Below are 15,245 nucleotides of genomic sequence, written 5' to 3'. Positions count from 1 at the left end.
TGTCATAATCCAACCCTGCTATCCCCTCTCAATTGCTGAGGGTATGAGGAATAAGTGCGGAGCACTGTAAAACTTTAGTTTTACAGTAAGTAAAAAACTTTATGGATGATGTCTTCCTGTGTATCACATCACCTGGGAGGGGGGCAGTTTCTTTAGGCAGCACCTACAGTGACAGTGACTTTGCATTCCCACACTCCCCTACCAGAGTGTAGAACTTTCTAGAGAGGAGGAAAGCATGCTGTGAGGACAATGGCAATGGGACCCCAGTGTCCGGAAAGAAAGGAAGAAATGAGTCTGCCCTGCAACTGGCATGTGGGAAGTTGGGTTCAGCATCAAGGTTTCTTACAGCCCTGTTTTGCTTTAGCTGGGAGGTTTGCTCACCTGGAAGAGCTCGATACGCTGCTCAGTGCGTTTGGAGCTGGGGTTCGGCACTCTCAGGACCCGAAACTCAGCCCGGAAGAGATTTGTGCTGTTCTTTTCTGCCGATGACACGTTGAAGCGGAACATGTTGGAAGTAACACCTTTGGGGCAGAAGGTCAGTTCATCTAGGAGAAAACAAAGACCAGAAAAACCAATTAGCCAGGGTGGTACGACCACTTTGATGCACTGAGGAAGGAGGATGCTACAAACTGCATTCCAGCACTTGCTGACAGCACTGGAAATGTACTAGACAGAAGAATCAACGCAGAGTGAATCCCTGTTAAGTTGTAGGGGTTTCAAGGACCACAACATCTCCAACATTGTCTCATTAGACAGCAGTTCCTGTGTTGATCTCAAGTAGTGTTCCCTGTAACAGGGATGCCCAGATGTTATTGACTACAATTCCCATAATCCCCAGCCAGAGGCAACTGCAGCTGAGGATGATGCGAATTGTAATCAACAACATCCCTGTTCCAGGGAACACTGGTCCCAAGAGAACATACAAAGCTGTTTCAAAGATTCCTGAAAACTCAAACACATGCTAACACCAACCTAAGGAGGTTCAATTTTTTAAAACCCCAACTATTCAAAGGCTACCCAACTTGAGTTTGTGTAACTCAACTTAAGACTTAGAAAGTCACAGATGTTGGGATTACAACACCATGCCCAGCAGCTCCTCTCAACTGTGCCTCCACCCCAGCTTCTTCTGCTGCTTTACATCCAGCCTAAAGAGAAGTCTGCTGTTCACAATTTTGTATCATTTTGGTCATTTCTAATAAAGGTATTAGCAGGATGCAGCTTTTGGATTCAGTAAAATACTATTCTACCCACTTTGTCCTCTAATGTTGTCTCATGTCTCTGATTTCATGGAAGAGGGCGTTTCCGATATAGGATTGGTCCCCACACCTTGGCCAACATGACGCACAGAGTTCCAGCAATGGTGCAATCCACACCAGGGCTGCCTGCTGTGGACTTGAAAGGTTGCCCCAATGCTCTTGAGAACAAGTGGTTGCACAAGCAGTGCTATTGAGTTATTACCGTTCCTGGCAGTGGGAATAACTGAGTGCAGTACAAGCAGTGCTACCACATTCTCAGACAGCATCGGGGTTGCCTTATGAGTTTGCAGCAGCCCTGGTGTAGATCCTACTGTCTCCAGAACCCTACAGAGCATGTCACCCAATATTTTCATTATGCAAACACTGCTTGAAAAAAAATTTCATGTGGCATTACTGCCACTGCCATTGTGAGCTGTCACTTTCCCCCTCATATAAAAGCATATAAATGCAGCACGAGACACATTCCCGGCAGTGGCTAGAGATAGTGGAAGAATCACTTGGAGAGCAGTGCTACACATTACAATGGTGATGGGGTAAATGCACCATGTGGAATCTATTACCCTGGTGCAATAAAAATAAAAATATAGAACAGTCCATGTTCAGAAATGTGTTTTAGCCCTCCTAGGCCAGAGGGCTTGTGACATGGCGCTGTAGTTTGGGCATAGGTCTCACAACATCCCACTGACCTGAGGCCACCAAAAGCTTCGAGTTAGCAGCTGGAGGGTTTTCCATTGCCATCTGTGTGGGGTTGCCTTTGAAAAACACCCAGAAACTGCAGGTGGTATAAAATGCTGCAACAAAAATTCTGACTGAAGCCCCCCTCCTCTTTTGGGGGTGGGGCATGTGACTCCTTGACCAGCTTCTGGTCCATTTCTAGGCTCAGTTTAAAGCTCTGGAAAGAGCCACCTAAGGGTGCAGTGGAAAATGACTTGCCTAGCAAGCCTGAGGTTGCCGGTTCGAATCCCTGCTGATATGTTTCCCAGACGATGGGAAACACCTATATCGGGCAGCAGCAGTATAGAAAGATGCTGAAAGGCATCATCTCATACTGCGCGGGAGATGGCAATAGGAGATGGCACCTCCCCACCAAAGAAAAACCATCGGGCTCTGTGGTCGCCAGGAGTCAACACCAACGCGACGACACACTTTACCATTATTATCTTTAAAACAAGGATTCCCAACCTGGGTTCCTCCAGATGCTGCTGAACTACAACTCCCATCATCCCCAGCCACAGTGGCTGGGGATGATGGGAGTTGTAGTTCAGCAGCATCTGGAGGAACCCAGGTTGGGAACCCCTGCTTTAAAGCCTCAAAGCACCACCCCATCCCTCATTAAACTGCCTGTCCACTCAGGTCAGCCGGGAGGCCCTTCTGTGCATCTTTCCACCATCTGAGGTATAGTTGGCAGCAACACATGCAAAGGCCTTCCTGTTCCTGCACCCAGGCTATGGAATTCCCTGCCCCAGGAGTCAGGTTTGGCTCCCCGCCTTGCTGCTGTTATGCTGTAGAGTTAATACCTTTTTATTCCAGCAGGCCTTTGGCCTGAGCAATGTATGATGTTGTTGCTGGCTTCCCTCCCAGTGTTATTCTTCCTGCTTTTTATGCTGTGAATAGATATGCTGTTTTGAAATCTCTTTTGTTGCATTATTTTTTTTTTTTAGTATGATTATTCTTAATGCTTTGTTTGTAAGCTGCCTCGGGCGTTTCATTTATGATACAGAAAGGCCGAGTATAAATGACTAATCAGTGCGGTTGCGCATGGGACAGGCAGGTATTTAAACATAGCAAGTGATGCCCTGCTTAACCCTGGCCACCAAAAGCCAAACAACTTCTTAAAAGTCTTGCATCACTTCAAAGCAGGCTCGAACTTGGGCTTTGGTGAGTGTGAGGGGATTTCCTCCTCAACCGTCAGGCAACCACCAAGAATGTCTCTCTGTGGGTCCTTGCTGTATTAACATGGCACCCAGAAAAGCTATAAAGATGGTGATTTCACTTGACCTTAAAAATAGTAATGGGACTCTTAATGATGTGGGGACACTACCTGTAAACATATCATTAGCTCTCTATGCGGGTGTAGGAAGATCACACAGATCAGACAACATGGATTACAATGCAAAAAGAAAGTTCTGATAAGAATTAATCTGCCTAATTTCCTATTATAATCTTAACTGATAATTACCATCTTCACGTTAGCCCACTTACACCTCAAGTGTTCATGCATCCGCCATCTTGAATTGGGGTGGGCAAAATCACAAACTTTGCCACTGAGGTGTCCCTACAAATGTACCAGATTTGGTCCAGGCATTGCCAAGTTGATAGGGACAGACACATACACACCTGGGCGATCTCGTAAGATTACTTTCCTTAAGGAAAGTAGGCCAATAAAATGGAAAATACCAGTCCTCTAAATAAAATGTAGAAGAGCACAGCTCTGACAACCATAAGGTGCCCATTTATTTTGCCCTGTGGTACAAATAGCGGATTGGGGGGGGATTCAGATTGGGGGGGGGAAGGAGGGGAAGTGTTAACCTCTCCTTCCTCCAGTGCCACAGCCCCATACTGAATAAGGGCACCCTTGCAGCTGCATTTAGCCCTTTAAAAAACCATGGGCGACCACAAATATGTCTCGTTTGGCCCTTAGGAACATTTAAAGCAAACACTCTTCATTTCAAATTCCCCATGCCCAGCACTTGTAGCTCCAATGGAGCCTTTCCCTTCTCTCTTTCTCCTTTCAATGTGGAGTCAGCACTGTCTTGTTTTCAGCTGTCCTGGCTGGGCGGCCTCCAAATTTAAGCACCACAGAGAGACCACCGGGAGAGGGCTGGGTGGGGTCCTTAGTCCCAGATACCATTAGTCCACCCACACACTCCCTGGCTGCTTCCCCAGAGACACAAAGCTGTGGTGCTCTCGGCTGCTTTTGACAGAGTGCTCTGCCCTCTGGGAAGCCAGCCACGCTGAAGTGTAATGTGGACAGCAGCCACTGGTTCTCCCTTCGCCATGCACTGCTGTCCTAGGGACAAAATGTTGGGGAGGGGAAAACTTCCTTGTTCCCAATGACGATAGAGGATGTGGGGCTGCTCCTGGAATACCAGGTCTGCTTTCCTATCAGAGCTGAGCTCTCCTCCTGCTGCTATCTCACTTCCTCTGCTGGACCGAAGTCCTGGAACAGGACAAATACTCTGAGCTATCTGGTTGATGGGTTGGAGCCAGGGCCGTTTCCTCTGCGTGGAGTTCAGATTTGTCTCTATCAGCTTTGAAACCTCAGTGGAATAAGACTCCCCCACTTTCCTCTGGGTGGGGGGAGGGGAGGAGACTGGTGTTGGCTCTAAATTCATTCTGAATCACCACCTGGCAGAGGGACAGAGCCATGGGAAAGCTGAACATCAGCCGCTTTTGAAGACATGGGACCAAATCCATTGCTCAAGCAAGTGGAAGAAACACCCCACAGGCTTCTGCATGGCAGTTCCCTGTTTTTACCAGGGCTGGATCTCACCCCGTTTTCACTGTCATCCATTTCCCAAGGCCTCTTTGGGGATAGAAAGAGCTTGGTCCCAGGAAGCCAATCACAATGGCACCCTCTTGCACAGAGTCCATGGCTAAACTGCAATTGCTGCATTATGGATACAAACAGTAACAGGGTTAGTGAGTGCCTGGCAAACTGTGGCCTCGAGCCATTTGGCCTCTGCTCTGCCTAGCAGTGCTTCTGATCTTCCCAAGCCTCTTCTGCAGGCTCAGATAGGCCTCCGACCTTGATCTCAACCCGCAGCCTCTCTCCACACACAGGCCCACTGATTCTTCATTCAATGCAGCCTCACCTCACATTTCCTTTAGGAAGCTACATATCCATGAACCTCTTCGGACCAATTCCCTTTATCCTTAGTTATCAGGATTCCCAACCTAGGGTACTCCAGATGTTGAACTACAACTCTCAGCATACCTAGCCACAACAAAATGTAGTTAGTTGGGGATCATGGGAGCAGAAGTTCAGCAACATCTGGAATACCACAGCCTGGGAACCCCTATTCTAGTATAACCACTGCCTGCCCATCTAGAATCTTCTGTGTATGACCAGGCGAAGTTCAGTAGGTAGAGCTGGATGACAGGGAGAGGTCCAGCTGGTGGCAGTCTTTTTATGTACCTACGAAAGGTACATGCAACAGCTCAGAAATGGAAAGCATCCCATCCATTTGCTGCATCCCTTCAAAGTACTTTCTAGTTCTGTCATTGTAATAGCATTCCTATTTATTTCAAGTGGGCCTGACTTTAATCAGAATACCCCTGGGCAAGATTGTGACCCTTCGGCAAGAGTGTGATCTTTCTAAATACGTATTAAAGCATTACTAATAGCTACTTTCACCCATTCTTGCCCTCGCTTTAGGAGAGTTTCTAGATACTAATTATGTAATTCTACAGCAGTTTGTTCAAATGGATATACAACAGCATTAACTTCTACAAACATGCGTTGCATGCCACCTTGTTTCATTCCTCCACAGACCACAGAAAGTCCAGGGCTGGTTTCCATATTACCTTCCCCAGTCACAATACTTCTGGAAATGTGTGAACATGTTTAAAAAGTGAATTGCTTCCCTCTTGGCATTGCATGTTCCCGAAGAATTCCTGGTTGGTTGGCAGAAGAGAGATTTTATGGCCCAACAGCATCCAGGCTATACTGTGCTTTAGACCAGATTTCAAGCAACTGCTCCCTTAAATTTCCATCCAGTTCATGCATTAAAAAAAAACTTTCTTCTGTGAGAATTCCTGGACTGGTCAAGAACTTAGCCACAATTGCTGTGCTCTGAGACTTCTGTTTTCATACGTATCTCGGCACAGGAATATGCAGATTGGCCCTGTGCTTGGGAGAATGACCCTTGGAAGAGGCAGGGTTTACTGTCCAATATATACTTGACAATCTGCAGTCATGACAACATCTTGCTAATGTTCTATTTTGCAATACCACCACCACTAAGAAATGCTGATATCTACTGCTGTTACTCCACATCTGCATGGATTCAGGCATTTGTTATCCGTTTAGCCTCTATGGCTCTATATTTCCATTCCTCAGTGTGAGGAGATACAGATGCACAGCATCTGCTGAGCATCTGCATCTTTAGTGACCCCACAGAATCTCCTCAGCATCTTCCTTTCCTCAGTTTCTAATAGCAGATCTGTTCTATTTCTTCAGCATAATGAAGAGGCTATTCTGCAGCTTCAGCTCTCCCACCTCCGCAGACTTTGCCATCTGTGGAGAGGAGAGCTGGTCTTGTGGTAGCATGACGTCCCCTTAGCTAAGCAGGGTCCACCCTGGTTGCATGTGAATGGGAGACTAGGAGTGTGAGCACTGTAAGACATGCCCCTCAGGGGATGGAGCCGATCTGGGAAGAGCAGAAGGTTCCAAGTTCCCTCCCTGGCTTCTCCAAGATAAGGCTGAGAAACACCCCTGCCTGCAACCTTGGAGAAGCCACTGCCAGTCTGTGTAGCCAATACTGAGCTAGATAGACCAATGGTCTGACTCAGCATATGGCAGCTTCCTATGTTCCTAACTGCTTCTTTTTTTCCCTTTTTTGTGCTTTCCATGGGTCTTTTAGACTTCCCTTGTTTCTCTGAGGGCCAGTCTACCCTCACAAAAGGGTAGCCATGGTCGCCTCTTGAAAAGGAAAATGTGTTGATGCTCTTCCCTGTGGAAAAGCTCTTCCCATGGTTTAGGTAATTTCAGCCACTCAGTACAGTTCTTTTTCAAGATGGGGTTGTGCTTTGATTGAACACACTCAAGTAGTGTGATGACCCCTTTTACACAAATGGCATATGGATACACTTGGCTGAAGGCAGCTGCATGAGACCCCATTGGTCCATCTGGGTCAGTATTCTCTCCAGGGTTTTCGACCGGGGTCTATCCCAACCCTACCCAGAGATGCCAGAGATTGAACTGGGGGCTTCTGGCATGCAAAGCAGGTGCTCTGGCACAGAGCTGCAGCCCCTCCCCCTTTTCAACTGGAAAGGCAACCATACAGTTCCCTTTTGCCATGCAAGCAACTGTATGAAGCAGGTCGTGCCAACAAATTGGTGGGGGTGAAGACGCAGACCAAGTGGGACTGTACGAAGACTGTCCTGGGGTGGGTCTATAATGGCTTTGGCATGTGCTCAGCTCACAACTCAACCACACATTTCCCTCACAACTGCAAGGCTGCTGCTGAAAGTGGGTGGAATGGTACCGCTGAGAGATGGGCTTGGCCAGTCACCACCACAAGACTTCTTTGTGACGCCTGGCACATCACCCAAATCCAACACGCACCACATACCTCAATGCCCTGAGAGAGAGAGAGAGAGAGAGAGAGAGAGAGAGAGAGAGAGAGAGAGAGAGAGAGGCCCAAACTCTCCTCAATAGCTCCACTGACACCTTTGTCTGCTTAGCACCTGAAAAATACTACGTGCCGAGTTGAACAGGCCAAAGCAGGTCTGCTATAGCTATTGAAATCAGTTACTTTCCACGAGAGAGGAATCCTGCCCAGTGTCTGTGGTGACTTCTACTCACATATGGAACATTTTATATATCTGCTTAGCACGTCAAGAAGAGTTTTGGCTTCCAGGTCTCCAGACTCTTTTTCTTCCCTCCAGACTGCTCCCGATGCACTTCTTGCCTCTCTCTTGCTCTCTCCCCCTTCCTTCCTTCTCTCCCTCCCTCAGTTTCTAGACATTGGCTTGGTTTTCTGTTCATTGGCTGGATGTTGGGCTGATGTGATTCCAAGACACTGAATGCTGGCCCAGCCCTGGCCTGCCCCCTTGCCAACGCTCCAGCTCCTCCACCTGCTGGGAGGGGGGCCGCTCTGCAGCCAGAGCCCAGCCAGCTTTCATAACTTATGGGTTTGAATAAGTTAGCCTTTGAGCAGCTCAATCCTACGTATGTTAACTTAGAAATGAGTCCCACTTTGTTCAATGGGACTTGCTTCCAAGCAAGTGTACCTAGGATTGCAGCCGAAGTTGTTTAGCGCCCTGTCCTCGAGACCCCCACCCCCACATCAGCCTCCTGAAAGATACTCTTGCTATCCTCTCCTGTTGTTGCTTTCTCCACCCCTCCCTCAACACCACTTGGCCTCAACCTAACTCCCACCCACCACTGAGCCTCTGTAATTCAAGAGCCCGTGAGGACATCTAATGGCAGCAAAGGGAAATAGAATGACTGCCAGAACCTCACAACCCGCCCCCGGCCCCCCCCATGATTGGAAAACCTGCCCATCAGCCCGTGGACTCTCCACATTCGCCAAGATTCCAGGCTTAGCTTTGGAACACATTAACCAAAACTAAACCAAGAAGGTACATTTGAGCAAATCTATATGCAAAGATGACCCAGCCCAAACTGGTAACAACCTCCATCCATCGGTACATCTGCTACGGAACCACTGCACAGCCAGCAATCGGGATGCCTTTTGAACTCCCACTCAAATGTTTTTCCACCACCTGGACATACAAACATACATTCCGAATTCATGGCTGTTTAGGGAATGCCTATGTCCATGGATGCAGCTCTATGTTTGCACACGAGTCCTCCCAAAGCTACACTAGGCAGCCAGTGCTAGATGGGCAACATGCATGAAGGCTTACCCATGTGCAAAAACAGGCACACAGAGTCGCATGAGAGGTCCTCATTAACGCCACTGGCACAAACACAACTGCTTCCATACACGCTCACAAGCACACTGCAGTCAGTGTTGCAACTTGCAACAGGCAGCCGCTGCCAATCTCTGTGAAAACGGACTTCTGCTGCCAAGACGCATCCCTGCCGATTCCCTCCGCAAGCCGGAACTCCCAGGTGCCAGGAACTAGTAGTCCAGGGAAGGGACTCCAGCCTTGGATTCAGGTCTCCGTTTGTCATCCTAGTGGAACTTTACTTCTCTGCCTCAGTTCCTCATCTGTAGAACTAAAACAACTCCGCTGCTGCGGTCACCCCGTTGTTCTCAGAGCCTTCAGGGGCTTTGGAACGGGGGCAGGGGGACCTCTTCCCCCACTCCACACCCCGAAGATGTTTGGCAGCCTTGCTCGCCTCTGAGGAGCTGTTGCTGGTCACCCACCCCCGCGTATGGCTCAGAGAAACATAACAGGGACTTACTGTGTTCCGGGAAGCCCTGGATCATGTCAAACTTGTGGACCTCTTTGGCGTAGTACTCCGACTCGGTGTTGTCCTGGGAGCAGCTCTCTTCCTTCTCCTCTTCTTTCTCCTCGAGGAGCTCCCGGGTGCTGTTATACAGTGCCAGGATCTGGAAGGGCACGTGGCTCGGGCCCACAGTCTCCGGGGGGCTGGTGAGGCGCAGCTTGCTCAGGATCTGACCCCGGATGGCCTCCACCCTCTTCTTCCGGATGTGCTCCAGGTCCAGCGGCGTGCAGGAGGAGAGCGACAGGCTGACAGTGGCCAAGCTCAGGAGGCAGAGGAGCAGCAGAGCCCTGTGCAAGTGCATCTTCCTGCGCGGTGCGGTGGAGGGAGAGAGGAGGCGGGACACCTCCCCGGGGAAGCGCGCACGCAGAGAGGCGCCGGAGACCAGGCAGATCCTGCAGGCTGGCGCTTGGCAAGAAGGTGCATGAAGAGACTCCCTGGCTCTAGAAGCGCGTCGGGTTTTCTAGAGAGCGGCGGCGGCGGCGGCAGGAGGAGGAGGAAGCGGATCGGCGCCTCGCCCCGTGGGGGTTCCTTTCCATGAGTCCGAAGGCGTCCGCCCAGGGCAAAGCGAGGCGGCAGCGACGCGAGCTGCAGTCGCAGAGGCTAGCACTACCTGCTGGCGCTTAATTAGGCCGCGCAGGGCAGCTGCAGAGCCGGGCGCCCTGGAGGCGCAGTCTGGAGCGCACGTGTCAGGCGAGCCCCGGAGCGCAGTTGCGGCTGCCTGTAGCGCGCCCCATTCATGCCTCTTACTGAGTTGCCGCCGTTCCCTCGGGAGCAGAAGCGAGGCGGACCCGCCTCATTAGCTGCGCCTCGGGATTGAGCGCAGCTGCGGAAGACTGACGGAGCCGCCTGGTCCTGGCTGGGCTGCTGTCGAGGGTCGTCCTTTCGCGCGGCTCCCTTTCTTGGGCCGTCGACTCACAGCTCCAAGTGCGATGCGGCTCTTTTCCGCCGTTTGGCCCTCTTCCCCTCGCCACGGCCCCCAAGCTCGCCTTGGATCCCTGCTGCTAATGCTGCCGCCGCCGCCGCGTCCCCTTTGCTTTCTCTTCCCTGCTCCTTCGCTCCCCTTCACAACACACACTGCCTCTCTCTGCTCCTCTCGCTTGAAATTTTATACCTCCCTCCCATGACGTCTCTGGGACCGGGACGGGGAAAGGGGGAGCGAATGAGGGAACTCCAAGCCCAGCTTTCGTATGCAGCACAATTTTTAATGGGTTCAGCAGGCGCGTCCTGTGGAAAGGCCGGGGCGGGAGATGGAGAGAAGCACACACACCACCCCCCAACACACACACGTACAGTTACACCCACGTATCGGGATGCTGAGTGGTTCGTTTTCCTCAGGCCCCATTTCTTGCCATTCCGCGGAATCCGCAGGGACTACGTGCTAAAGGGATTGCCCCACAATTTTATCGGCGTGCTGCCAGCTCTTTCTGAATAATTGTTGATTAGAGATGTCAGTGTTTGGGTGGGTGCATGAGATCGTATACACCCTTTATACAACGGGGTTAATGTGATCCAGAATTACCCGCTGTCCCCACGATGATTATTGACACCGATTAGAGCCTTCACATCCCGCTCATTTTAAGGAGAGGGGAGACGCCTACACGTCCCTTGTGTCACTCTTTAACAAGACCGATAATGCCACCAAATGATGGGTCACGTATGAGTTAAACATACCTGCCCTGCGATCCTAAACATACACCCCCAACTTAGGCGTTTAGATGCAAAAAAAGGTCAACCGAGTCCAATGAAAGTTACTTGCTAAGGCGCTGTTTAGGAGGACGGCAGTCCTGCTTGGAATAAACTCTACTGAAATAAGTGGAGTTTTTTTTCAAGTTGGTGGTGTTAGCAAAAGTATGCAACCTTTAACAGGGATCCGAGTCCGGATCCTGGCTTGAGAGCGTCAACTGGTGGAGACAAAATTCCAGAAGTGTAGAAGCTCCGTCTGAATATGAGTGTGTTGGGGGAGACTGTGAAAAAAGAACTCCCTTCCCTTTCACTCTTCCTTTGGTCGTTTCGAGTTTGAGTTTCACCTTGATGAAATGTCAAGTTTTATTTTAAAAACTGGAGTGTGTGCGAGCTGGCAAGCTGACTCCCCCCTTCCGCCTCTTTTCCCTCCCATAAGTATTAGGCAGCCTTCGAGGGGAGATTAATATTTTAGAGAGACTGACTCTCAAACTGGATTGAGGCGAGGGGTAGTGATCATCACGATTGGCCCCGCTTTCTAGGAGACGTGGAATCAAAAGGTAGTTAAGAAGGCCAATGGCGCCCTCTGGCGGGCAATATACTCCGGTTTAATAGCTCCCGGGAAGTATCCTTGTTTAGATATGGGAGTGATTTCTAAGAAAGTTTGCCCCAGAGCTGAAAAGAGAAGTGGGTTGGGTACTTGGCGTTGCATATTCTTCAGCTGCTAAATACTGCATCTTAAAAGCTAAAGCTTTTCCAGTGTGACCTTTCCATCATAAGAGCTATCCCTGCAGTTACTACAGAAATAAGACACATGTTGTGAAGTTTTGTTTTGGGACATGCTATGGTGGAAAGATAGATTTGAAAACTTTCAGGGAGGGGGGTGCATGTCTGTTTTAACAAAAATAACAGAGCCTTGTGTCATCTTAGAGACTAACATATGTGTTGTGACATAAGCTTTTCTGAATTATAGTCCACTTCACTGGATACATTACGTCTTATTTTCAGCTGGCAGACACACGTGCACATACAGATTCAGAGAAAAATCAACAAGACCACATCATAGAGACACAAACCTAAGGACCAGGACCTGAAACAAATACAGATGCCCACTCTGCCACCATATTAACTCAGGCAACAGTACTGCTGCAGTGAGTATTGTGTTCTGACCCTCAAGTGTGCGTTGTGAGTTCCTCTAGAAGAGGAGAGCTGGCGGTAGCATGACTTGTCCCCTTAGCTAAGCATGGTCCACCCTGGTTGCATGTGAAAGGGAGACTAGAAGTGTGCACACTGTAGGATATTCCCCTTAGGGGATGGAGCTGCTCTGGGAAGAGCAGAAGGTTTCAAGTTCCCTCCCTGGCCAGAGGCGTATCTAGAGAAAATAGCGTCTAGGGCAAGCACTGAAATTGCGCCCCCTGTCCAAGCATCTGACACCCATCTTTCAGATTACTTTACCAAAATATCATCTGAAAAATACAAGTCAGGCTCGTTAATCTTTTAATATTTCAAAAACTATTTACCAGTGGACTTAGCCAGACCAAAAAATGCTGGAAAACTACAAATTCCAGTATGCTGGGGCTCATGAAATACCCAAATACTATGTGGAGGTGTACTTGGAAAACTAAACAGAAGTGTCTGTCTAATTCTCTGCTATGCATTGTAGCATCACCATTACATAAGTTTTAAAAATAAATGGAGAATTTGACTTTTTCCTAGATACTCTGTAAATAATTAAAGGATATGCAGAGTAAATTGTGTCACTGCTTGGAATATATTCTAGTATTTCAGAAAGACAGTTAAAATGAGAGAAAGAGAGCAAGAAACTCCCACTGAGCCTTAATACTAAGGATTTCACACTGATTCAGAGACAAACTCACCATTAATAGCCATATTAGCAAGACATCACATTTAACTCACTTATCACAAGAAGCAAAGTAAGAGCAAATGAATACAATCCTAGGTCATAAGTGTCAGCTCAGTATTCACAAGCCCTGATTCTCTGTACATAGTGCCAATCTGAATATGTGTACAGTGTCTTATATTATATTATTATTATTTTTTTTAACCTGTAGTCCCTTTGGGGGGCTTCCTAAAGGCTGTGGGGGGTGGTTGCAAAGGTTCCCCCTCCCACCACTGGCCTCTAGTGCCTCGCAGGTACCATTTGAGCATGTGTGGTGGCCACTTTTAAAAATAATCTTTTTTCTAAAAAAATGGCCACTGAAAACAAAATGGCCACTGTGCATGCTCAAATGGCCTCTGCAATGCCTGGCATGACCTAGGGCCTCAGAGAGGCCATTTGAGCATGCATGGTGGCCATTTTGTTTTTGGCAGCCATTAAAATTTTTTTAAAACAAATTTACAAAATGGCACCCCCTTCAAGTGCCGCCTGGGGCACGTGCCCTGCCTGCCCTATCCTAGATACGCCCCTGTCCCTGGCATCTCCAAGATAGGGCTGAGAGAGATTCCTGCCTGCAACCTTGTAGAAGCCACTGCCAGTCTGTGAAGAAAATATTGAACTGGTCTGACTCTGCATATGGCAGCTTCCTATGTTCCTAGGACCTATAATGTCAGCTATCACCTTTGCCATGCTATATGTTATCACCTGTGAATAATACCCTTTTGTTATCTACATAGAGCAGTCTGTGCAAAATAATAAGTGGACACACATCTGACATTAAAAATGGCAATATTAAGAAACCAGTGAAAGAACATTACAGTCTCCCAGGTAATTGCTGCTGACCTAACCATCAAACTTCAAGAAAGGAACTCATAAGGAGACTCCAGTGTGACACTGCTAAATTAGACTATCAAGAGGTTTGATTCTGTCCTTTCACACCTGAGACAATGGGCGTCTGGTCACATTACAAGATTCATTAACTTAGGAAAAGGAGGAGTATTTTGTTATAGCCAATTGCAGTTATTAATTGTCCCTGTGCTTAACTTATATGCATTTAAGCTTTACATAGAATTCATAGACTGAATTCATAGGCCTTTTGAATATCATGGTCATTCAGTGCGTATATTTATGTTTTTGTTCTTCATCTTGCGTATATCTTTATCGTGCTTATCTTTATTGTGTGTATATTTATGTCTTTGTTCTTTATGGAGCGCTGGTCTTGTGGTAGCAAGCATGACTTGTCCCCATAGCTAAGCAGGGTCTGCCCTGGTTGCATATGAATGGGAGACTTGATGTGTGAGCACTGCAAGATATTCCCCTCAGGGGATGAAGAGCAGAAGGTTTCAAGTTCCCTCCCTGGCTTTTCCAAGATAGGGTTGAGAGAAATTCCTGCCTGCAACCTTGGAGAAGCCACTGCCAGTCTGTGAAGACAATACTGAGCTAGATAGACCCATGGTCTGACTCAGTATATGACAGTTTCCTATGTTCCTATTTATGTATCTATTCATTTGCATATAAAACCTGTCAGTCAAGGATAATACTTGACAAAGGGAACTGAAGTCCACAAGAACAAAAGGCTGTTATAAATGTGTTCTGCCTTAAATTACTATAAGACTCTTTTGTTGTTTTTGACAGTAAACTGCTACTTTGCTTTCTTGCCCTCTCAAATGATGCAGAAGTGGCAATAAATAAGAGCTCTCGACAATATGTCCAGATTGCTTCCCGGACTTGTTGCCCAGACTTTGGTAAGGTGGGCAGAAAAATCTGCCCACTTTGCTATGCGTTAAGGAACAGTTTGTGCATATATTAGAGACTTCTTATGACTGGTTTGCTTAATGGCTAACATACCTGTATGCAAAAGATTTTGAGTGTGGAATTTTGAAAAATGGAGAGAAGAAGTGAAGCCTTGTAACAGCAGATTCCAGAAAATTGTATAGGAATAGGGTTTGCTCTTATTCTTCATTTAAACAACCCCCTTTCCATAAAAATCTGTTATGTGTAATGAACTTTGACCTGAGGCTTGTCTGGGTGCAGTAATTGGGGCACCCAGTGGGGGCAATTGCCCTGGATTGCGCCAATCTCATTCAATGGGGTTTACTCCCAGATAAGTGGGTATAGGATTGCAGCCTTCCCACCCCACCCCTGCTCGGGGGAAAGACAAACCTCAGACCAAAGCCTGGAACTTGTCTGGAAGTGAGAGGGGTTATTTGGAACATGGAATATTGAAGGGCAGGAGATAGAAAATAAAACACTGTTACAATACCAA

The 15,245-nt window shown here is 48.0% G+C and overlaps 1 protein-coding gene across 2 annotated transcripts in view; it reads right to left on the bottom strand.

The window, feature by feature from the left end:
- The window catches only part of TGFB3 (transforming growth factor beta 3), a 36,056-nt gene extending 25,535 nt beyond the window's left edge, over positions 1-10,521 (bottom strand). Inside the window, exons 1-2 of one of the 2 annotated variants that reach the window (XM_053262726.1) lie at positions 9,358-10,521; positions 382-545 (exon numbers count right to left, since the gene is read on the bottom strand). In XM_053262726.1, coding sequence (XP_053118701.1) covers positions 382-545; positions 9,358-9,703 — 510 coding nt within the window. In that variant the 5' untranslated portion in view covers positions 9,704-10,521. The remainder of the gene's footprint in view (positions 1-381; positions 546-9,357) is intronic. The other variant, XM_053262715.1, reaches the window with a different exon arrangement.
- Positions 10,522-15,245: the final 4,724 nt, after the last annotated feature.

The sequence above is a fragment of the Hemicordylus capensis genome, chromosome 1 (genome assembly GCF_027244095.1).
Source record: "Hemicordylus capensis ecotype Gifberg chromosome 1, rHemCap1.1.pri, whole genome shotgun sequence".
In the NCBI taxonomy this organism is placed as follows: domain Eukaryota; kingdom Metazoa; phylum Chordata; class Lepidosauria; order Squamata; family Cordylidae; genus Hemicordylus; species Hemicordylus capensis.
Note: the sequence above shows the minus strand (reverse complement) of the source record. Positions and strands in the feature narration are given on the sequence as shown.